The 24,632-nt window shown below is 40.8% G+C and overlaps 1 protein-coding gene across 5 annotated transcripts in view; it reads left to right on the top strand.

Moving 5' to 3' along the window:
* The window catches only part of mtmr4 (myotubularin related protein 4), a 34,958-nt gene extending 12,338 nt beyond the window's left edge, over positions 1-22,620 (top strand). For 3 of the 5 annotated variants that reach the window (XM_067494090.1, XM_067494091.1, XM_067494088.1), the window contains 18 exons: positions 3,825-3,914; positions 8,674-8,790; positions 9,883-9,912; positions 10,377-10,459; positions 11,292-11,458; positions 11,563-11,659; positions 13,432-13,545; positions 13,655-13,854; positions 14,335-14,463; positions 15,856-15,967; positions 16,436-16,631; positions 16,734-16,919; positions 17,150-17,320; positions 17,648-17,802; positions 17,984-19,394; positions 19,576-19,686; positions 19,834-19,922; positions 20,883-22,620. In XM_067494090.1, the coding sequence (XP_067350191.1) occupies positions 3,825-3,914; positions 8,674-8,790; positions 9,883-9,912; positions 10,377-10,459; positions 11,292-11,458; positions 11,563-11,659; positions 13,432-13,545; positions 13,655-13,854; positions 14,335-14,463; positions 15,856-15,967; positions 16,436-16,631; positions 16,734-16,919; positions 17,150-17,320; positions 17,648-17,802; positions 17,984-19,394; positions 19,576-19,686; positions 19,834-19,922; positions 20,883-21,060 (3,636 nt within the window). In that variant the 3' untranslated portion in view covers positions 21,061-22,620. Of the gene's footprint in view, positions 1-3,824; positions 3,915-8,673; positions 8,791-9,882; positions 9,913-10,376; positions 10,460-11,291; positions 11,459-11,562; positions 11,660-13,431; positions 13,546-13,654; positions 13,855-14,334; positions 14,464-15,855; positions 15,968-16,435; positions 16,632-16,733; positions 16,920-17,149; positions 17,321-17,647; positions 17,803-17,983; positions 19,395-19,575; positions 19,687-19,833; positions 19,987-20,882 lie in introns of all 5 variants that reach the window. The other 2 variants (XM_067494092.1, XM_067494089.1) reach the window with 2 other exon arrangements.
* Positions 22,621-24,632: the final 2,012 nt, after the last annotated feature.

Here is a 24,632-nt window from a genome sequence, read left to right as displayed (position 1 = left end):
AATGGAGACTCTGCCAGTCCCTTTTTCAATCTTTCTACCTCTTCTAAATTTGTGTATTCATGCTGCCTGTTTTCATTTTCCAATCACACACATGCAAAAATCTCTGAAAGGCAGTTGTGCACCTTTTTATTAGTGTATTATAAAAGGACATGTTTGTTAACAAACCTAAACCTTAATAACCTGCCAGGTTAGGGATTTTTAACCAACCGCCAACTTATATTATCAATTTTAGGGCAATACATATTAAGACATTAAGTGTGCTATCAACTCTGACATTTTATAAATAATTGTGTGTGTGTGTGTGTGTGTGTGTGTGTATGTGTGTGCATATGTCTGGCAGATCTAGCTTTTTGATTGCTGGTTGGACAGAGGTGGGGGAGGGAGCACAGGCTCACAGCGGTGACGAAGCAAAAACGTGTGTTGTGCATAGTACAAGCTGTGCTCCATCTTTGTGAGATGTTTGGAAGTGAGAGCGTTTCCCTTTAATCTTCTCTAAGCTGATTGTCTGGTTTGTGAACACAGTGCAGTGGACCTAAAATCAGAAGAGTCTGCCATGGTTTTCTAATGTAATCAGTTGTTAGCTCTCTTACTCACGGGCTGCCTTGCAAAAGGACTTATGAAGCTGAAATATCAACGTCTACTGGAGAGCTTGTGGTTGCTACAAGTCCTCTTCTAACTCTGCTACACTTTGGGCTTTAATCCTGCTCAGTCTGAGTTCTACTCTACCTTACATTTTCTCTCTCTTGCTCTTTTTGTTTTCGTAGCTAAACAGTCGTGTATCTTTTCCCAGGTTTATGTTTAGAACCAGTACATCAGTACTTTCCACGCTGAAATTTATAGAACAATACAACATCTACACAACTTTTAGTCAGCGGCTTCTGTCTTTAAAGTACAGTGTTCAAGCAAGTCTCCCAGAAGTGCAACGTCAGGACTACTCCATAGGAGAAATGAATAAATGGTGCCAAGAATCTACCAGGTCGTGCAACACAAAGCTCATAGGGACTGGATTCTTGGTGCATGGTGTCTGTGTAGAGATTAAAAGCCTGCTCCTCTCTGCTGTTTGACATTTGATTTCTTAAGGTGAGGTTGTATAACAGCTAGCACAAAACTGTAAACCTTATATAAAAATAAGACCTGCATGACAGGCTGGTCTTTCAGACTGCCCAGCAACACAGCATCTGAGATCAACCTGCAGTGACGTGACCCTTGCAGGACGCCTCTGACTGATGGCCATTGTCACGATCCAATGATGCACCCACTCCCAGGTAAAAAATAAGTCAAATTGATGATGCACTGTTGCCTTAAACTGTTGCAGAAGGCCAGTTCACAGATTAGATGTGTGGCATTTCAAGGGGATTCGAAAGAGCTCAGCTAAGTTTACTAGACAGACATTGAGGCACATGCTGTTGACTCAAGTGTTTTCCCAGAGAAACACAACTGCTTGTGTTTGAAAGTAGCATCTTACAGCAGGGTTTGTGTATAGCATTGACTTTGTTCTATTAATGCCACACAGCAGCTTCAACTTCACCTTAAGAGAAAATGCTGCATGAGCATGAAGGGATCAGGTCAGTGAAATGGAGCTCACAGTAATACCAGACAGCATGTAACATGTGAGCATCTTTTAAGGAATGTAGACAGGTGGGTTTGGCACAGCCATTGTAACCACCTCCATGGCTGACATCAGAACTGGCTTTTATTATGATTGACTGCGCAGAAGTCAGGTAGACTAACTCTGTGTATTAACTTATGGCATTAAACTCCTACACAGCGGCAGTAGTCTGTGTGTGAAAATACTGACGGTTATAGGAGGAGTCTCATAACTGTTAGGTTTGCTGCTGCTGTGTAAGTACTTTCTCCACCAATCTTTACTGTGTCAGCACCTGTACTTTGTTCCATTGCAATATTAAGGGCTGCAACTAACGATTGTCACTACTGATTAATCTGCTGGTCATTTTAATGTTTAGTCATTTTGTGTTGGTGGAATTTTGCCACAACATGAGTGTCTTCATATTTATATTCTAGTTTTCGGCTTGTCCCGTGAGTTCAGGGTCGCCACAGCGGATCATTGTCCGCATGTTGATTGGGCACAGTTTTTATGCCGGATGCCCTTCCTGACGCAACCCTCCCCAATTTCCACCGGGCTTGGACCGGCACTGCACAGCTGGGAAGGCGAATGGGCTGTTAGGGGTTCAGTGTCTTGCCTTTTTGACGACTGCCTTTATCAACTGAGCTACAGCTGCCCCTTCATATTTATATTCTAATAAGCCCAAGTAACTTATCTCTGGGATTCATAAAGTTATTAGAATTTTAAGTCTTTGTTTTATCTGGTCATCACTGTAAAAACCAACAACAATTTAGACTCAATACTGTAAATAAAAGTTGGAAAGGGCAACAATTTTATTTGTCAAGCAAAATAGCAATGTTAAAATGTGTTTGATAAAGCTTCATTGTAACTGATAGCTACTAATCAATACACATCCAAAGGTGCATTTCTCTTTTTGCCACTCAGCTACTTGTTTATTGCTCAGTCTGTGCAGTAGATGTTTGCTGATGGTAAACCACTGTTGACCTATGTCACCGAATCATACCTATGATGCCTATGATTGCAAAGTCAGTGACACGGTGGTGACTTGTAGGGGAGGTATGTAAGGGTAATATCTCCATCTTTTAGTTAGTCTAATGGGTGCTATGTTTATTGTGTGTGTCAGATTTAGTGATTTATAAACCATCTACATGATCAATCTTCAGGGAATTGTCCACTATAATATGACATTTTTTTGTTGTTCATTTGTCCCAGAAGTTGGGACAAATGGACCACTGAAATAAATCTGGTCACTGTGTCCTACCTACCAGGGACCCCCCCCTTCAGGAATCCATTTGTTTTCATTAAGAAACTGCATCAACATATGGTGATACTCACTCAAACAAAAGCCAAATCAGTCAGAGCAGTAGAGGTGCTAAAGCAGCCAGTGACCAGACTGGGTTTATCCTCAACTGTTGATGTTTTACAGATGGGTGATGGTGAATAAGGTGGATGGTCATTAAGTTGCATAATTCTATTACTTTTTACCCCTTTCCTGTGAATGAAGTATTACCTAATGGAAGTATTTGCCTCGTCATAGAGGCCACTGACACCCCAAGGTGCAAGGACAGGATTGACTGTCATCTTTGTTCCTCTCTTTGTCCTCTCTGCTGATTCTGGAGGTGGCGCAGTCTAATTTTAGCCCACCAGCCATTGTAATAGGCATTCACTTGATAAGGCTGTTTCATTTATCAATTCAATTAGTTTGTCACAGAAACAATAGTTTATTAGGTATCAAAATGCGATCGACCAGGGGGAGTGTGTGTGTGTGATAGACAAAGTCCTTTGTGACCAAGCAAACAAAGATGCAAAGTCTACAAGGTTTTAGTATTCTGTGCCCAGTTCTGTCATTGGCAATGCAATAACTCCTTGCACTGTGGAAAAGCAAGCAGATGGAAAATGAGCTTCATTCTTCTAACATCATAAATAATCACAGAAAGAAGCTGCCTATTAGTGAGTGGTATACTTATTAAAATTGCTTGTCTCACTGACCTAACACAAGGTTGTTTGCCCTCTATTCAAAGCACATTTTGGTTCCTCGTAGTAAATATTTAATCTCCTACGTGATGTCTGAGTTAGCTTATGGGAATTGTGAAATTCCACGTGGCCTTTCATCAGAGGCTAACCCCCCTGGTAAATGGACAATAAATGGAGAAAATACATGTTTTTAACTTTACTATATAAATTGGATTTTTAACCATGTGTCAAACATTTACCTGACTACCTCTGCATTGTCTGACAGGGTGAAGAGGGGCCTCCCAGTCTGGAGTACATCAAGGCCAAGGACCTGTTCCCCCAGAAGGAGCTGGTGAAAGAGGATGAAAGCCTTCAGGTGTGTTGAAAACTCTTCATGACCCCTTAACAACAACTCCTTCAACTACTGCGTACACAGTGTCTGTGGAGCAGTCAGGAGCTCGTGTTTAAACCAAATCTGGCTGCATGGTCAGTCCTTGTTCTTGCTCATTTGTTGTCTTCAAAAAATAGCCCAGTTCCCGGTCCCTCCTGGCTACGTGTTGAAGTGTCCTTGGGCAAGACACTGAAGCCCAAATTGCTCCCAGTGGGTCAGGTGAGCAAATCGCATAGCAGCCACTGCCATCTGTGTGTGTGAATGAGAAGCAACATTGTAAAGTGCTTTGGATAAAAGCGCTATATAAGTGGTCATTTACCATTCATTAGTGTTTCTCTGAAACACACACTGATAAATCTTGCTAGTATTGGTGGTCACAGTAGTGTCTGACTACAAAGATATTACTTCAAGAGCCATGCTGTAGGCCAGACGCTGAAGGCAAGATCATGGTGCTTGTTTAAAAATAAATAAATAAAAATAAAGTCGGAACAAGAACAGTTATCCTCCACTGTTGATGTTTTTACTTATTTTATCATTGTTCAGCACAGGAAATTTATTTGGGCAGCTAGGTGTATAACAAAAATATTTGCATTTGAATGCAACCACTACCTAAGGTCTCTACAGATCCAGCAATATATTTCTAAAAGAAACCTTTTTTAAATATTATAATTATATTATAACATTATAAATAAGGGTTTTAGATCACTCTCACACTGAGATAAGGCAACATAATTATGCGACAATTGTTGTGAGCATTAAAGAACCAAACAAAGTGTGATTCACATCTTTCTGTATAGCAGACATTGTTACATGTGTGGCTGCCACACAGATGGAGCTCGATGACAAACCGGGTCCTACATGATCTGAAGTGCCAGATCCTTAGACCCGCTTTTCATTATTCCTCTAGTTGTGGAACAGACACGGTGCAGCTGTCACTATTTAAAGCAGGGAAATAAAACACAATAAATGTTATTCAAGTTTATAATAGCTGCCTTTTGCTGTTCCTCAGACACCAAATTGCATTAGCTGACGGCAAACACTCCCAGCTATATATACTACTAGACACTCACTGGATCTGAATCCAGACGGAATCCCTTTTTTTTTTTTTTACAACTTTTATATTATATTATCCATGTCAAAAAGGACACAATTTGTCAGTCTCAAAGATTTATTTCAGTACAGCATTTTATTCAGAGCTGTACTTGTGGTTGTGTCTGCAGGAGATACAAAACAGGGAACTAATAAGCATTTAGGTCAGTAAAGTGAGATGGATTTGTAATTCTGTTCCTCTGTGACGGTGCCAGGAGAAGAGTTGTGATGGGTAACTTGTGCTGTGCCCTTCATGGTGTTGGGTTTTTGCTCTCTGGCTGTCTGGAAGTAAATGGAGCTGAGCATCATGTGTCTATAGAACTGGACAAAGCAAAGGTGGAGGGAGGAGGGTTTTCCCCAGCCCGGGGTCACTATCTGTTGTTGCTCTTTTAAAGCATGATTCCACTTGGCTTTCAGTAAACTGCAGGGAGTTCCATCCCATTCAGTGTTTTTATTATTACTCTCATTACAGGACTGTGCTTCATAGGACTTCCGATGAATTTCTTTATCTTCAGCCATAGTGTGTGTAAAAAAATTAAAGCTTGACATGAGATGTTAATGAAGCTGCATCTTGGTCCCCTCCACCCACGCATGCACGCACTCACCCTTTGTGTCTTGGTTTTGTGTCTGTCTTTGTGTGCAGGCACTCCCATGTTAGTTTAACTGACGGCTGATGTGTCTTAGCTCAGCTTTCCTGCAGGCAAATTACAGGCATTCCCCACCATATTTAACACCCTGCTGCCTTTTTCTCTGGTGTGCCTGCGTGTGTACATTTGTACCATGCAGGTCCTCACAGACAGGCAGCTAAAACCGGAAGTCACGACGTGCAAGTCAGTGGTATTCACGACTCTCTCTCTCTCTCTTGCGCGTGCTTTGTAGAGGAAACATGACACAGTATCTTCTGCTGCACTTGCAGCCTGTGACTCATGCACCTACTTTTGGAGCACAGCTTGCTTAATGCAGCTCCCAGCCTGTACAGCATGTTAACTATGGCTCTTAGCAGGACGTGTTTGGTGTCTTCCACAGCCCAGTAGCACACACAGTAGCTGCACGTTCTCATTTCAGATTTTTCTGCTGCTGTTGAAACGGCATATAATGCAAATTTTCTACATTCCCGACTGATGACTAACACAAAACATACTTAAATGAGTCTTTCTCCTTTTTATCTCCTGCATTGTGGTGTAAATCTACAGTTTATCTACTGCCTTTTCTGTCACAATCAAAAAATGTCACTGTCTTTACAAAGCTCTAAATGTATCTAAAATTTCATTTTCTTTAAATTGTGCTCTGACAGTGTCTGAGTGCAATTACACTTTCCCAGGTTAAGATATGATCTTTCTCTTTTCATATGCTCCCTCTCCAGGCTCAGCCACATTTTTATTTAAATATAAGCAAAGCAAAATGGACCACCAGTAATCTACAGTCAACCATATTTCTGTTAGACCTGATATTTAGCTGGCTGCACAGATAGTGGACTTGACATCCTTCTTCTCTGTGCAATGACAAAGGCTTTCAACTGTCAACTAATGTTGTTTTAAGAGAGCCATAATCCCCCATCTGTCCTGCTGCATGTCCTCTTAGCATGCACCAGTGGGTCCTCCTCAGCATGACTCAGCAGCATGCATGCTAAAGCAGGATGAGGTAATGTTGTCTCTAAGCAACACTGTTGTCCTTACTTACAGCAACTGAACATTGATAGCAGATTCGTAGTTTGTGTTCCTCAATGATTTTAATTATGTTTATGCAGGCAGTCACACAGAATTGATGACTTGAAGAGAAGAGAAGAGAAAATTAAATGTGAAGAGGTTTTGTAAGTAAATGGGCAATGCAATTCAGTTTTCCAGATGAGGACAATCTAAGCAATAAGCTATCAGCCAGTAGGAATGTTTAATGTCTTGTTGCTGGAAAAGATTTAATCTTGTTCATAATTTTTTAATTGAAATCCTTCTGAACAACACCGTAGTTCACGAACGTATTAATTTCAAATCTCTGGTCTCACTAGAAGTTTTTTTATTTTTTGAATTAATTTAAAAGTTGGCTGCAGTAGCCACGCATCGCTTTTATTTGATTGGCTTTAAAGCTAATGACCTGGCTCAGAATGAATTGAAATCTGCTTTCTTTTAACCTCTGTTGGGAACCAATTATCTTAATGTAGGGGTCTCATAGATGCCAAGGCTTGGGCTTGGTACTAAAATGGTACAAGTAAGGATGTTGACAGTTTTGGATCCCTCACTGTACTGTTAGCAATGTTGCAGACAGTCTCCTTTCCTGCCTGCCTCCTGTCTGGGTACTCATTCAAAAAGCCCTCCATGCTCACAAAGGTCCTTCTGTAAAACGACCGTGTGCTAATTGGACATCTAAACATCCACAAAATTTCTCATGTCTCTTTTCTCATTTCTTGGCCAATAGTCATTGTAAACATTAACCTTAGCTGTAATTTACCTTTATTCCTCGGTATTATGTTAAAACATTTCAATACTGTACTTGTACTTGTCTTTCTATGAAGCAGATGTTATGAATAAATTCCAAAAATGGCTAATCAGGGCAGTAAACAAGACTCTTAAGAATGTCAGTGTTTGTGTTGAGTTAAATTTTAAACTTTAATCCTATCACACAATACCGGAGGCCTTGAATTTCATCCTTACACTTGTGAATGCAAGATCTCTTGAATGCTTTTTTTAATTTTTTCAAAATTGGCACAAAGGTCAACTTGATCTCAAGGATGAACTGATTGGCTTTTGGTTGTCTAAGGCAGAGGTCACAGTGACCTCATGTCTACGCCATTCTTAGCAATGCAATACCTCAACAACAGCCATAGGGAATTTCATTACATCTGGAACAAACCTCAACTTGTACTCATGGATGCACTGATTAGATTATGAGTCTGGATAAACATACGTGTATATGCTACTTTACCGTTTGGTGGAGGTATACAGCTGAAGGAGTAAATTAAAGATTCTCCCATGCTGGCAGTGTGGTTGAACTAATGGCAGTGTCAGTGTAGCGAGTGTATGAGATCCCGAATTTTGCTCCAGTCTAAACTGTCTCAGCAACTTTGTTTTATTTATACAGACATAATGGATCCTCCTTCTAGCAATAGTGTTTTTATGTACCTAATGTACCCATCTCCACATCTGCTCAAAGGGTGTACACAATATTTGATTTCAGATCATGAGTTCTGACTTTGAGACTGACTTCTGGAATTTGTGGCTATTGTTTGGATCACCATTTATTTTGGTGCATACTTCTTTTATTTTTATATTTTCAGGGTGAATTGTAATCAGTTGGTGATCACCTAACAGTTCATCTTTCCAATCATCAATTTTAAGCTAATGACATAAGCTCAGCTTATTAAAGCTAAGTGTTAACCAATGTTTGCATGGAAACGCCATAAGCAGAGATAAATATGTTAAACATGACATTGGACATGTTGACTTTTATTTAAATACCACTGTATTCAAGTACAAGCTCACAGATCCTGTAGTATAATTTTAGACATAAAACCACAGTTTTGTATAGATATTGTCAACACTGACAGCACAGCTTTAACAATAGAAATGTTGACGGTATGATTAATAAAGGCTGAGAAACAGGTGTGAGCCTAATGTTTGTGTAGTGCAGACTTAAACAATCTTGTCGTTTATTGTTCCCACAGGTTCCATTCTCAGTTCTTCAGGGGGAAGGGGTGGAGTATCTCGGCCGTGCTGATGAAGCCATCATTGCCATTTCTAACTACAGACTCCACATCAAGTTCAAGGACTCTTTCATCAATGTAAGTGCACAGTAGACAATCAACATAGGGACGTTTCAGCCCAAAAGGTACAAGGGATACTACTGCTGCTATGGCAGTACAGGAGATAAAGCAGGAGAGAAGAGGTTGTAACTTTTTGGATGATTTTGAGCATTTTACATTTCCCCTGCAAACATTTTGTAAACATAATTATTCTAATAGGGGTTGTAAACCCACACACTTTACTTGAGGTACCTGGAAAGGGAGTTGTATCCCAGCCTAGTTGGCATGCAGTTTTTATGAAGTTTGGGACAAAGATTGTAGCAAAGTAGTGACTGGCCCTCTGATTTTAAGAGGGCAGAGGTTTAATGTGACATCTAAGCTCCAAAAGCCTGCCCCCACTGGCACTGATGCCCACCAGCTCGCTTACATCGGGCTTTGCCCAAACACAATCAGGCCAGTTCTTTGGCCTCACTAGTAGCTAAATTCCTCCTACTTCCCAGGGGATTTTGGAAGGAGGAGGTGACTGCATATCACCAGGATGTTTAGCACTCCTCCTCACCATGACTGACTTCAGGAGACACTAATCAGTGCACTGACTCAACAGCCAACAGTCCTTAACCGGTTTCTTACTGAGTCCTGCCTTGATCCCAGCAGCACAGAATGAACTATTTAAAAATGCCAATAAGCCACACACACACACACACACACACACACACACACACACACACACACACACACACACACACACACACACACACACCCTTTGCTCCTGTTTATGTTTGTCTTTCTCTATTATTTCCATTTGGCTTGATCATGTGCTGCAAGTAGCACCTGGAGTGATCTACTCAGTAATTGTTCAAGCATTTAGAAGTTTTCCTTCCTCTTAACTCTTCATTTCCTTTTTTTTTTTTTTTTTTTTTCTTTTGTGTTCTTTCGGTTTATCCTGTGACTTTATGGTCGCCACAGCGGATCATTTTGTCCGCATGTTTATTTGGCACAGTGATAGTTTTTTTTTATTTTATTTATTTTTTAAATTTAATTTAGTCTTTTCCATTTCCTCCTGTCTTGTCTTGTCTCGTCTTCCCTCCCTTCTTCTGTCTCTTTGTGCTCCATGGTGTCACTGTGTTTTAGACCTACCCAGGTGTGGACAATGAGATATTTGTGAGTACCATATGAAACACCACCCTCTGCCACAGTCTAGACAGACTAGTTATTAAGCTGCTCTTCACTTTAAAGGATTACTGTACATTGAAGACAAATTGTAATTTACAGTCAACTGAGTGTTAACACTGGTTGTTGCTTGACTTTAGGACCTGAAATGGTTAAGACAAACTAACAAAACAAGTTGTATGAGTGGTTTTGTAAACATTGGCATCACAATCAATAACGAATCAGTCCACAGCATCCCTCTAAAACCTTAGAAAGCAGTTGTTTGGCGTAGCACTGAACTAGAGACAAAGTGCTGCAGAGGGTCACTTTCTCCTTCAGAGTTTGAAACTCTGTTAACTATGTTGAGCCTGGATACAGTCTGTACTAGACCAGAGGGTGGTAGCTTATTTGCAGATGCTGTCTGCTGTGACTGTGGGCCATCATGCTGATCACACATGCTCTGTCTCCCCCTACAGGTGCCGCTTAGGCTAATAGAGAGTGTGGAGAGCAGAGATATGTTCCAGCTGCACATCATCTGCAAAGACTCCAAAGTTGTCAGGTAAGGACAACAACTCACCCTCACATCTAATGTTGACCCTGCAGAAAAACTAGTGCTGGTGTTGAACAAATACAACACAGTGTTTTAGGTCTTTTGAATAATTAATAGTTCTGTTCCATCTGCCTGATAGGAGGGAATTCTTAACTGCTAATAAGTAGTTAAATTTGTAAAGGTAGCATTTATAACTTTTGCAGGTATTAAATGACCTGAACAGTTCCAGTTGTCTCCAATCACCAATGACCATAAAGATTGTTTTCCAGTTTCGCAGAGTTTTTCCTGTTAAGGTAACATAAGCAGAAATATGTTGTACACTGATGACTTGGAACCAGGATGTGTTTTTATGGCTGCTTTTTTTCACTTGTTGGATTTAAACACCTAAAACAATTATTAGAACTCAATCTGTTGAAGTAATGAGTTGCTTTATCAATGAGGCAGTTTTTTTTTTTTTTTTTTTTGTAGATCAAAAATTAATTACTTAAATAAATCAGCAGATAATTTTCCAACAGCCGACAGCTGCTAATACATGAAATATTCCAAGCATGCTTGCTTCAAGAAACCTAGACCCTGGCCTGCCTATATTTCACAGCAGACAGAAATTTTCATCTGTTTGTGGACCCTGAAGTTTAAAACCAGTTTAACCATTCTCACCAGCAGTTGTGCTGCCAGCACGTCTTAAATTATCATTGCACAGTTGCATTATTACCCCCTTTTTGAATGCAGTCAATTACTCAACATCTGGAAAACAATTGTTTACTATGAGTTTCTCTCGTAGCAGGGCAAACTCTCTCTAATCAATTTAATATTCTAAGTTCTGCCACTGACTTCTCTACAGATGCCACTTTGCAACGTTCAAGCAGTGCCAGGAGTGGGTGAAGCGTCTAAATCGGGCTATAGCTCACCCGTCCCGCCTGGAAGACCTGTTTGCACTGGCCTTTCACGCGTGGTGTCTGGGAGGTAGTGCTGACGATGAGGACCAGCATGTTCATCTCTGTCGCCCAGGTCCACACATAATTTCAAAATATATATATATATATATTTTTCAATTGTTAATGTATTCATTTTCCTAAAAGTATGTCCTTTTTACATCCTCTGTGTGTGCGCAGGAGATCATGTGCGTCACAGAACAGAAATGGAGATCAAAAGGATGGGCTTTGACACACAGAACATCTGGAGAGTGTCAGACATAAACTGCAATTACAAGTATGTCTCTGTGCTTGAAACATCTGAGTCACAATCATAGAAACTGTATGGTGAGTGAAAGTAGTTCAAAGAACTGCGACAGAGTAGAGCTGGAATCGAACTGTATCCACAGTGTTGTCAAACCGAACAGCTTGTGTGTATTGTCACATCTCACCAGTGTGTGTCAAAACTCTGTTAGGAAATGACAGTTCTGAACTTGTGCTGAATCAGTCATTTTTAGGGGTTAGTAGTGAAGTTAAATATTAATTTGCAAGAGTACAAATGAAATGCTACTTTTAAAACCTTGGTTCTTTTAACAGACACCACAGTTTGAAATTCAGGTGATCAGTCTCAAAGTAAAACAGTAACAGAGTAATGGCGTTCCGTTAATCTATTAGCTTTTATGGTGTTATGTCAGATATCTCTGAGGACGAGCCCACAGACCCCGAAGTCCCTTGCCTAAAATACAGTTGAAGTCATGCCGTGTTTGTTTGATTTTATGGGGGGGGGGGGCGGGGTTTGTTTTTTGTTTTTTTTCTTCCCCCTTTCTCGTGCCACGTGAGTATCACTCCTGGAATCTGTCTTTTAATTGTGCCATGATTCTGAAAACTGACACACAGCTACCACCATAACAGAACAGTAGAGGAATGGTTGCCTCTTTCCCATCTCAATCACATTTGAACGAGGTAAACACATTTTTCAGCCAAAGGCAACAGAGGTATGCAGAAAACCAATTGTCATCACTGTAGCAGTCTGATACCTCACAAGATGGCACAGTGTTCCCAGGGTAACAAGGCGTGACATAACTGACTGAAACACTTAAATTATTGGCAGAGAATTTAACTATGCGTTTGAGTATGTTCTAACCAATCCTCACTTCACCCAAACAATTGCTAAGAACACTGCTTCCATGTTGTAACATCACCACCTCATAGCTTTAAAGCTCTCCTGAAAGTATAAAATGCTTGAAGGGGATCAACGGTGGTATGGAATACACTACTGAAATAATGTGAGAATATTTGTACCTGCACATATTTGTACATTTTGACATATTTGGTAACAATGTGTCAAACCATTATTACATCATAAACAAGATTAGTTTTCTTTTAAGCATTCAGGTGATTAATATAAAATGATCAAGATGGAATTTGGATGGACTATTTCTTTAAATGCTATAATCCACATGTTAATATTTAATATCTATCCATAACATTGTTGCATTCACTCGAGCAGAAACAATGCAGTGTGTTGTGTACCTGTGCATCAGACTCTTGTCTCCCTTGCTGTCTGGGCAAATAAAACGTGCAAAAATTGTTTAAAAAAAAAAGGGTCAGTCTGCTTGGGAGAGCACATCCTGCTGAGGGAGACAGATGAACAGGACAACTGGCTAATTAAACCCGCTGCAGCCTGCTGAGGCCCATGACTCAGCTTTCACTGTCCTACAAACAAACACAAATAGTCTCTGTCTGTCTCGTCACTCCTCCTTACACAGTGAGCAGGTGAAGAGAAATTGAAAGTGGCCTGGTAGAGGAGGAGGAGACCACAGACAGATGGAGTTCGGCAGTAGCACATTGTGGTTTGTTCTCAGCTAAGCTGAAAGTTATTAATCCTGCAGTGACCCTGAAAATCGGAATATCCGTCTCAAATGGGAGAATGTCTCAGATGTGTTTGTAGACACTAAATGCACAATTCATAATTTTTCATTGTTGCTTCAGTTAACGTGGTTTAATGCAGCATGATGCAGTTTACTATTCCTCTAATTATGTCATTGCTCTTGTCCTTTCTGTCGACAGGCTGTGCGCTAGCTACCCACAGAAACTTCTGGTTCCAATATGGATCACTGATAAGGAGCTGGAGAGTGTGGCATCTTTCAGATCCTGGAAGAGGATCCCGGTGGTGGTCTACAGGTAGGTTTGACATAGTCCTATACAAAGGAGGATGTCTTCATTTTGCACAGTGCCATTTTCCTCTTTGAAAGTTAGAGCTCTACTTGTGTTAATTTACTTTTAAATTTAGGCACCAGAAAAACGGGGCAGTGATCGCCCGCTGCAGCCAGCCTGAGATCAGCTGGTGGGGCTGGAGGAACACAGATGATGAATACCTGGTGACATCCATTGCCAAAGCCTGTCACATGGATGGTGGAGCCAAGGGTACCTGTGGTGCACCAGCCTGTCGACAACGCGGGGAAGCTCCTGACACCTCAGATAGTGATTTTGGTAAAGCTGTTGTTTGATTTATGAATATGTACCTGCCTATACTGTTGGACTACAGTCACAGTCAAATGCATTCAAATTTCACTTTATATATTTTTTTTGTGAAATGTCCTTTGTAGAGTCTAAGTAAGCAACAGCCAGATAAGTTTCCTCTAACATCATGCCAGTATGTCAAAAGTAGTTGCAGGACAAAATGGATGTCCGAATAGGCTTTTAGACAGTGGCTTAACAACAATAGGCTAGACAGCGAGCACAGTACAGCAGCACAGAGAGAAGTAGTTCAGTTGCAGCCTCAGAGTAATTATTTGTCTGTCTTGCTGGTCACACACCAATTGTGTCACCAGGAGGAGATTGTTTTTCAGTAGGTTACGGTTTCTGTTAATACTGTCCCTGGAACTCTGATTGTTTCCATCTTTTTTTCTATGTAACACAGTCCTCTCAAAACAATGAACACCTCTTTCATCCTCCCTCCTGTGTCTCCAGACTCCTCTCTTACGGGCGGCTCTGGCTGCAATGACAACACTGTCCGACAGAAGCTACTGATTCTGGATGCCCGCTCATACACTGCTGCAGTGGCAAATCGAGCCAAAGGTGGAGGCTGCGAATGTGAAGGTAAGGGTGACCAAACATTTAAAATGTCTTCAGTTGCTCTACACTTCAGTAAGATATGAGATAACAGGACAGCATGGAGAGCAACTTGGACAGCTCTGCCTCTCAGCTCTGGGGAGCGTATCCTTCTAGTTCTTTTGTTTGTTTTGACTTCCTGTCCTGCTCTCATAACCCTGATTTCCAGCAGCAGTTGGCAGCTGCTTTCAGCAAAAACATAATAAAGATACTACACAACAACTGTGTACACTGACATAAGTAGCAACTAGTTGTTGAACAAATGAAACACCTAGTAGGTGTAGAGACATAAGTTTCTCAGACGTTGGCGGAGAGTTGAATTGCGGGCAGAGTTGAGAGTTGAAGTTGCTATTGCGGGCAACTGGAGACAACACTTTAGATACATTTCAACAGTTGCCCTAATCTGTGTGTGTGTGTGTGTGTATATATGTATATATATGTGTATATATATGTATATATATGTATATATATGTATATATATATATATATGTATGTATATATATATATATATATATATATATATATATATATATATATATATATATATATATATATATATATATATATATATATATATATATATATATATATATATATATATATATATATATATATATATATATATATATATATATATATATATATATATATATATATATATATATATATATATATATATATATATAAACTGCTGAGATGCATATCAACTTCATAAGGTGTCATGTTTTAAAATTGTTCCTCTGACAAAGAACATTCAGTCAAGTTTTAAAACTTTTCTCTGTAGGAAATACAGCTGCAAGTCCCAAACATGAACTCAATTTTCAGAAGTATGCAGCGCATACAAGATGTAGACAGTTTTGCAGAGGTCAACTTCTTTAGACAGTGAGTTCAGAGAGCAAAAATATTCCAGTTGGCAAAATATTTGTTACAGTGTACAACATGTTTTATAAAGCATGGTGGAGTGTAACAAGTGAAGTAAAGTTGTATCAGAGGAGGGAGAGGGAGGCTGCATACTGTAACTTAACAGGGTCCACTACTTTTACTTTTGTTTTGATGTATTCATCTGAATGTGCTGCTTTCTCTTACATTGTAAACATTGGCCTCATTCATACAGTGTATTTTTTCATGTTCAGTATGACGTGATATTCATTAAACACAACAGAAATTATTTCTTCTAGAAGTTACTGCACACGTCCCTTTTTATTTTTATTTTTTTTTAACTTGACAGTTGATGACAGGGATTTGCATGAAGGTTTAAATGATTATGATTATTATTATTAAGACTGTGAATATTATTTGAACACATGATGGTACACTGTTTCACAAGCAAGTGCTGGTTAAGTCTGATGACCGTCCCTGATGATGTTTGTGTGTATTTAGAGTACTACCCCAACTGTGAGGTGATGTTTATGGGAATGGCGAACATCCACACTATCCGCAACAGCTTCCAGTCTCTGAGGACTGTCTGCAGTCAGATCCCAGATCCAGGAAAGTAAGTCAGTCTCTTTGACCTTTCTTTCAAAGAAGCTCTGCCCTGGTTTTTGCCTCCCCCTCCCACCCCCATTTTAGCAAGTAAGGCAGCACTGCCCAGATGGGTATGTTGCCACAGTCCAATCACATTCCTGCTGGGCAGGTGCACTGAATGTACACACTGACAGAGGATACGTGTTTAAAGTGTTTACATGTGTGCCAGTTACATGTGTTGTGATGTGCATAGTACTTGGGTTAGCCCAGTTGCTGTGATGTAACCTCATGCTATTTTGCAGCTTGTTTTCCTGATGGCGTTGTGTAATGTGCGGGGAAGCCTCCAGACAGGAGCTCCCACCACTTAACCTTCAGCCTCATTAGCCAGTCTATGCTAATCTTGAATCACCTAAGCTGATGTGGAACCTTGATACTACATGCATACGTAATTTCCTCAGTTGGTCTACATCTAATGAGACTCCTCTGATGTTTCCAGCTGGCTGTCTGCACTTGAGAACACTCGATGGCTGCAGCACCTATCTGTCATGCTAAAGGCTGCCGCGCTAGTGTGTTCAGCAGTGGAGAGGGAAGGCCGTCCTGTCCTGGTGCACTGCTCTGACGGGTGGGATCGCACACCCCAAATTGTGGCCCTTGCTAAGATCCTCCTGGATCCATACTACAGGACATTAGAGGTAAAATCAGGTCAACTTGTATTGTTTTTAGAAAGGGTTTTAGGAATCCTTGATCTGTTGCCTTTTGCCATGTTATACTCACTCACTATTTGTCGTCCACAGGGTTTCCAGGTGCTTGTAGAGACAGAGTGGTTGGACTATGGCCATAAATTTGGGGACCGCTGTGGCCACCAGGAGAACGCAGATGATGTAAGCGAGCAGTGTCCTGTCTTTCTGCAGTGGCTGGACTGTGTTCATCAGCTGCTCAAACAATTCCCCTGCCTGTTTGAGTTCAACGAGGCATTCCTGGTGGGTGGTGGTACATCATGCTTTACTTTCTAATTCTGATAACCGTTTTAATTTTTGAGCCATTGGTTAAAAACTCTGGCAGCAACTCAGGATTGAGACCAGGTGCTGTCCTTTGCATTTATGTGAAATAACTTAACATCGTTAGATCATAAATTATCTACATCATCGTCCTCATTAGAAGGCCTGACCTCCTGTTCTTTTTATTTATTTTATTTTTTTCACACATCCAGGTCAAGTTAGTGCAACATACATACTCATGTCTTTATGGCACATTTCTGTGTAACAACGCTCGTGAGAGGGACGCGAGGAACATCTACAAGCGCACCTGCTCTGTCTGGTCCCTGCTTCGCTCTGGAAACAAGAACTTTCAGAATTTCCTCTACATCCCCTGTCATGATATGGTACCTGCACATTTGCACAGCAATATCTATGCTACTTTTTAGATCCTGGGCAAAATAAGTTCCGTAATCAATTATTAATTGATGGTGTGACTCCAATTCTGTACTTTAATCTCCAAACTGTCTTTTTGATCAAAGATTTAAAGCATAAGATTGAATCTATCCCACTTTCTCTGCCACTTTCTCTGCCATCCTCTCTGCTCCACACTATCTAAAAGAGTAGATGGGATTATGGTACAACCGTGAACACAGACTAGGCAGAACACAATAGGCACTGACTTTACGGTCTATTGACCTGCCGGGATTTGTCATCACTTGTTTGTCTGCCAGGTGCTGCAGCCAGTTTGCCACACTCGGGCATTACAGGTGTGGACAGCTGTTTACCTGCCCACATCTTCACCCTGCACTGCTGTGGATGATTCTATGGATCTCTACCTCCCCCCGAGTATCACCGGAGATGAACTCACCTCACGTTCTCTGGACAGGTATCAATGTGGATCCGATTCCTCTGTGTTTTTACTTGCAGTCCCCTGAACACAGATTTACATTAATTCAAAATGAATGTGTTACAGAGTCAGGCTGCCCTCTAGAGTTCTAAACCTGCAAGACTGAAAACATCTTATTATGTACATGAAGGAAAAATAAATACTTGTGTATTATTTCCAGACTTCCTAAGACCCGCTCAATGGACAACCTGCTGTCAACCTCTGATAATGAGGTGACCTTGACTCGCACATCCAGTGACCCTAATCTCAATAAGCATTGCCAAGAGGGTCACTCTGGCCTGGAGACCTCACCTGTTGTTGAAGAAATCACTGCAGACTGCTCTGAAGAGAACATTCCTGACACTGGACCAGACAGCAGTGAGGAGGAACCTCTACATCAAAGTCTTGTCAAGACCCCAGACAGTGTTGCTGGTGCTGAGAGCTGTGAAGACTCACAGGAGGAGCCCTGTCTCACCACACAGCCCCTCCCCTCAATGCCCCTTCCTCCTGTCCGTGTCAGTGAAGATGTCACACCTGCTCACACTCCCTTCCCCACTTCTGTACTCAAACAGGCTTTGCCTCAAATGACAAACCCTGCACTCCCACAACCTCTGCAGGAGCCTGAGAGCACCACATCACCCACTCATAAATCAGAGCCATGTTTGCTGCTCCCCAACCATGGCTCTGCACCTGCAGCTGCCACACCCACCTTACTCCTTAGTGGCCACGTTGATATCCAAGCAGATGTCCTCCCAGAATCTGTAGACCAGCTGGCTCTGAACCAGCTAACGCCACTCCTTTCCATGGAGGACTCCACTGAGACTCTCACTGATGACAGAGAGCCTCCCCCTGTTCTTTGCCCCACAGTGAGCCAGGGTCCTACCCAGAATTCTTTTGACAACGAAACACAGCCTCAGGTTCAACTGCAGAAGGAGAAAGAGGACATGAGGGCAGATGTAGTGAAAGAAAGGCAGCGTGTGTTAACAGTTGTAGCAGCTCGCCATCTGATCTCCCAGAGCCAGCTCCCAGATCTTTCCCTGCTTGGCCCCCAGTGGGACAGTGTCCAGGGTCTGGTCCAGTCTGCTTGCAGCAACCCAGGTCCTTCAGGGGTCAGCCGGGGCTTGCACCACAGCACTTACCAGAATCGCCGACTTGCTGGTAAGTTACTTCGCTCCCAGGGCTCCAATGTGTCCCAGTGCTGCCATAGGGAGGCTCTCTGTTGTCCCAGCAGCCCTCTACAGCCTGGATGGCTGTCTGCTGTGAGGAGTGCAGGCAGCACAGGCCTGTGTGGCCCTACTACCTCTGCCCTCAATACCCTCTCACTAGCAGGCCATCAGCTTCTGCCAGGGTCATACTCCTCGCCTTCTGCTTCTAGCTCCCCTCCCCCTCCACAGGCCCCAGCTTACCTTGATGATGATGGACTCCCAGTGCCCATGGATGCTGTACAGCAGCGACTGAGGCAGATTGAGGCCAGTTACAAGCAGGAGGTGGAGGTCTTGCGGCAGCAGGTGCGACAGCTACAAATGAGGCTGGAAAGTAACCAGTACAGCACTCCTCCTTCAGAGCCAGACATTGACTATGAGGATGACATTGTGAGTAGCTTTTTGAGCGATGACATTGATTGCCAGAGAGCAGGTGCTAGAGGTTTTTCTCTCTGCTGTGTCTGTAAAGATTTACTTTTGTTCCTCTCTAAGAAGTATTCTCTCCTTTTTTTATTTCCTTTTTTTTTTCCCCCCTCTTTCTGCACTATCTTCTGATCTCGTCCCGCTCCAGACGTGTTTGCGGGAGTCAGACAACAGTAACGAGGAGGATTCTCAGTCCACCCACAGTGAAGACCGTCTGTCTGAAGGTAGCTGGGACCGAGTGGAGAGCAAGGACACAGAGGTCAGCATCCTTTTAGCCCCTCAATGGCACTGTACTACTGACCGTTTCCACTCCTTCACCTTCTTTCCTCTAACTCACCTGTATGGCTAGAAGCACCTTATCACACACTGTCCTGATAGCACTGTCTGTGGGTGTGTCTGTGTGTAGGTCACGAGGTGGGTGCCCGACCACATGGCCTCTCATTGTTTCAACTGTGACTGTGAGTTCTGGATAGCCAAGAGACGTCACCACTGCAGGTGCGGCTTCAGTCTGGTTTTCCTAAAAGAAATGCAGCACACAATGACTTTACAAATGATAAAGGTATTAAAGAAACAGGTTGGGGGGAAAAATTGAACTAAAAACAGAAGTTGTCTGTTTTTACATATTTTTCATAGTGTGCCAGATTTATGATGTGTTTTTCTTATCAATGTAACCAGATAGAATGTAAACATTGAAAAAAAAAATGTATACATTTATAATTTTTTTGCAGCCTATAATTCAAAGACCCACATTGTGTTTTGAAGGCAGTAAACCAAGCTTTGATTTCAGTATCAAAGCCTCTTAGTTTAAAGAATTATTTTTATGCTTCAATGATAAATTGAGACACTTTTCCAAAATTAGAAAATATTATAATATTCTGACAAAGCACTGAAAATACAGAGCACAGGCAGATTGTAATGATTATTATACCTCCTAATATAATTATTTGAAAGGCAGGGAAGAGATTGTATCAGTTCAGTAGGGCCCATTCATTGGCTGTTAACAATATTCCAGTGCCTGGAAACATTAGTGTTAGTCATCTCCATCAGTGGTGACAGCTTCACTGTCACACAAGGGCGAGAAGCTTTTATGCCGAAGCAAGAAAATTGAGTTTTTGAGCAGGGGGAAAAACTTTTTGTCATCAGACCTGAACTTCTGGCCTAATTTGGGTTTGATTCCTTTATGATAGTATCTTAGTTTTTGAAATGTGTTAATCCTATACAGGTAAGATGGCTTGTAAATCATCTCTGTATCTTTTACAAAGCAAATTTAAAAGCATTTAGCTGCATCTATTTTACTAGTGTACTTTTAAAATATATCATTATACAGCATGTGTTATCTTTGCTTTCTATTGCGCTGAAAACTGATTTGGGTTTGGGATTTATGTGAAGTTGCTTTAAGCCTGAATTTTCCCCTAGTGTTAAAATTTTAACGTTCTGTGCATTCTCCATTTTCAGGAACTGCGGCAATGTGTTCTGTAAAGACTGTTGTCATCTGAAGCTGCCCATCCCAGACCAGCAACTTTATGACCCAGTGCTGGTCTGCAACAACTGCCATGACCTGCTTTTAGAGTCCCGCACCCGTGAGATCCGCAGCCAACAGCTCAAGAAGGCCATTGCCACAGCCTCAAGCTGAGACACCATTGTAGCATGGCCGGCCTCAGCTCTGTCCAGTTCATTTTGGACTGATGAGAGGAGTGCTCCGTTTTAACCGCAACATGCTGTGGTGTTGCCTGGGGGGTGGGGGGGAAGGGTTGAGAATGAATTGCTACTCTTTGGGAGACTCAATTTAGAAATTGAGATGCACTGCAAGTCTGTCTAAGGGGGGTTGAAGATGGAAGGGACTGGAAGACCCTTCTGTTTAAACACTTTAAGCCTGGAGTGCTGTAGCGTCATGCTGCCTCCGCAAGGCTCAGTCCTTTAGTGGTGCCCTGTCTGAGACACATCTCTAACCTGTCCACCCCAGCAGAGTCACCAACATTTAGTACCAAACACCTGCACCCTCCTTACAGAAACTGTCTCACACTTGAGAGGACAATCGCTTACCCTTCAACATGCCGGGGACTCCAAAGCCTTTACCTGTACTACTGGAGGCTTTCTACTTTAAGAGAAAGGAATTGCTGCTACAGTATTTAAAAGTCTAATTTTTTTATTCTTATTTTGTGCACTACTAGCTGTTGAGTATTTGAGGGAATCTGAGACCAAACTTGAGCAAAAGGGAGAAATCTGCTGTTTACTTTGCCATCACATATTGTTTTCATTTATTTTTTTTTTTCCCTAGTAGCCTGAATGTAAAAGGTAATGGCCAACTGAATTGAGTTTGTTGTTGTGCATTTGGTGGGTTATATATGTGGTCATTGCCGCAATGTGTTTTCCAAATGATGTATATGTCAATGTGGTCCTGTCTTTATCAATGCTTTTCCCCAGTATAACCATGTTGCAACATAAGGCGTTCTGAGGGATGTGTATGGACAGACTGATGTCATGCTGCAAGCTGTCTGTTTTAAGAGATGTGTGCTTTAAAATGTCAGGAGGAAGAGAACATAATGCAGGAAGACTGCGGATTTGTAATGTCGTCTTCAAATGTAAGAGAGTCAGTTGTAGGTACTGTTTGCATTCTGTGATGTGTCAGAGGGAATTTCCAGAAGTCTTTGCTTGTCAATGAATGTGTCCACATAAAGCTTGATTTCCATCTGATGGTTCGACTGAGAGTTCAGTAAAAAAAAACTGAACAAAGTGCTTGGAATTTCTTTATGGGATTTTGGCCACAGTCCCCTTTGAAAATATGTTTGTCTACTGGTAGTTCCTTGAGACAATAGTGCCATATTTTCTTTTAGTCTTTTTAAAGCTTTTTTTTTTTTTTAAATTGAATAGCAGGTTTCCAATGGGCCATCTCTATGTTCTAATGGTACATAGCTGCTTGATAACACTGACAGATTAACAGATGGGTCAGTTTGATAACACGGCTAACCATTTCAATGGATGTCAATGAATTAGTTACCTGTCTAATTGGAATTTCCACAAGGTATTCATGAATCAAAATCTTAAAGCGGCGCTCAGACATGTAACATACATACATAGTTTACCTGATCGGTAGTGGTGGCTAAAACCTGTCACTTAATAATTGTTGTAAAGAAATGCACTGTAAAAGTAAAATCCCATTGGTTAAAATAAAATTATATCATGGATCTCTTTACCTGCCTGCTTATTTTTATTTTTTTACTGAGGGAGAGTTTTTAAAGGCCTCATCTCATTGTCAGGGTTGAATTGTGCGAAGTAATAAAGCTGCAAAGCAGGTTAATTTTGTACTTTCAACTCTTGCAGAGGTTTTAAAAAACTATTTACATGTACTGTATTTGAGTTAATGCAAAGCTGTAAGGATGAATGTCAGAGTCAAATTGTCCACCAGATGGAGCTCTTTCATCCAAACGCAGGATGCTCCTTCTGCAGGAGCAGACTTTGGAATCGGTCAAATTAAGAGTGTTCCATAAATTCAGTTGCAGAAGGTTTTGGTGTGTGTTTTTTATTGTCATTTTCTTCCTGTGAAGACAAAGGAACTTTGATTTTCTGCTATTCATGGTGTGTTGGTCCCTCTGGTGCCACCACCACACTTACACCCACGTTAACTTTAGTCCTTTAGGGATTCCCAAACGTTTCTGTCAAACCCCCAAAATAGTTTAGCTTCTTGTTGGGGTCCATCTTTTATCATAATCATTAACACGTCAAATATCATTCTGTGTATAAGCTGGGACTGGCAGGTTATACTTTGATCAAATTTATTTGTAGTAATAAAGAATTTTAAAAATGTATAAATGAAATTTCACTCTTCCCTACAAGTTGCTGGGGCCCTCTGGCACCCCCCAGAGGCCCCCAAAGAAGCCAAGACCCCCACTTTAGAAACCAAAGAAGCATTGGTATTATTGGTATTAGAAGACCATCAAACTCCACCATGCCAAGCTGGAGTTCTTTTGCAGATTAGATCCAAATATTTAAACTAGACTAAAGAACAACATTAAAGCTGAAAAATACTCAAATTGGTCTAGAGAGGACAAAAAGCTGCAAGCTTATGCCTGTTATGCCTCTGAACTGGTAAACAAAATGTAACATTTATTTTCAATTTTTAACTTTAAAATTATTTAGTATAAAACAAAACATGAAAAACTACAGTTTCATATTAAGTAAAACCAACTATACATCCTGACTTAAATGTACATTCTATAATTACACTAATGAGTTTATGGCAAAATATCTTTTGGTCTTCAGCACCCGTCCACCACAACATCTGAAAGAATACTGACAATGGTTTTATCAGGATGTGCCTGTGTTTAATATTACGATAATGAACCTGAGAATTAGATTAAAAAAACCTAAAAGAAGATGTGGTATGAACATGTACTGATATGTAAATGCATATCGGAAAAATGTTAAAGAATATTGCTTTTTTTTTTTACAAACTTTAGCAAAAGTCTCTTTGGAGTTTAAAAAAAAAGCCAATCTTGCAAATGTCTTTTGCAGTGCATGTATTTTATAGAGAATAGAGAGGTATGACCTCAAACAATATTACCATAAATCAAGTGAAGTGAAATTACAGAAAAATGAAAAAGATTACCAGCAAAAGTCTTTAATAAGAGCAACTCAAGCTAATTCATGTTTTTGAGGAACAACTTCTGCCATTGCCCCTCACTCAGCATGATGAATAATTCACAACCAGGGTTTTCAAGATTTCCACCCACTGAACAGAAAATAAAGGTGACAGCTCAGAAAGTTGAAGACAGATGCTGAGATTATTTTTACAGCGCTCTGCACTGATATAAAGCTTTTTAAAGATTTCACCTGATATCCTCTTTTGGATATTTGAAGCTCTCAGGTGTGTGTAGTATTTTGAGTTCCCACGTAGATCCTCAGTTTTCCTATAGGAAACTAAATTTGTCTGACTCATTTGTGGAAAATGTATAAAACTGAATGTGTAGTTTTGTCATTTGTAAAGTTTTTTTTTACTTGCTTGGAACGTAATTAATGCTTTTATGCTTCTTTATACTTTTTTATTTTACTATATCTATTTACATTTTAAAAGTAAAACATACTACAGTTGTATGAATTGATTCACCTCCACTTTAAGCATTGTACTTTATTTCAGTCAATTAATTCAACATTAGTGCAAGTTAGTACAATTCACAGTGCTTTTTAAAATGAATGGGAATGTAAACT

This window comes from Channa argus, chromosome 24, assembly GCF_033026475.1.
Source record: "Channa argus isolate prfri chromosome 24, Channa argus male v1.0, whole genome shotgun sequence".
NCBI classification, from domain to species: Eukaryota; Metazoa; Chordata; class Actinopteri; order Anabantiformes; family Channidae; genus Channa; species Channa argus.
Note: the sequence above shows the minus strand (reverse complement) of the source record. Positions and strands in the feature narration are given on the sequence as shown.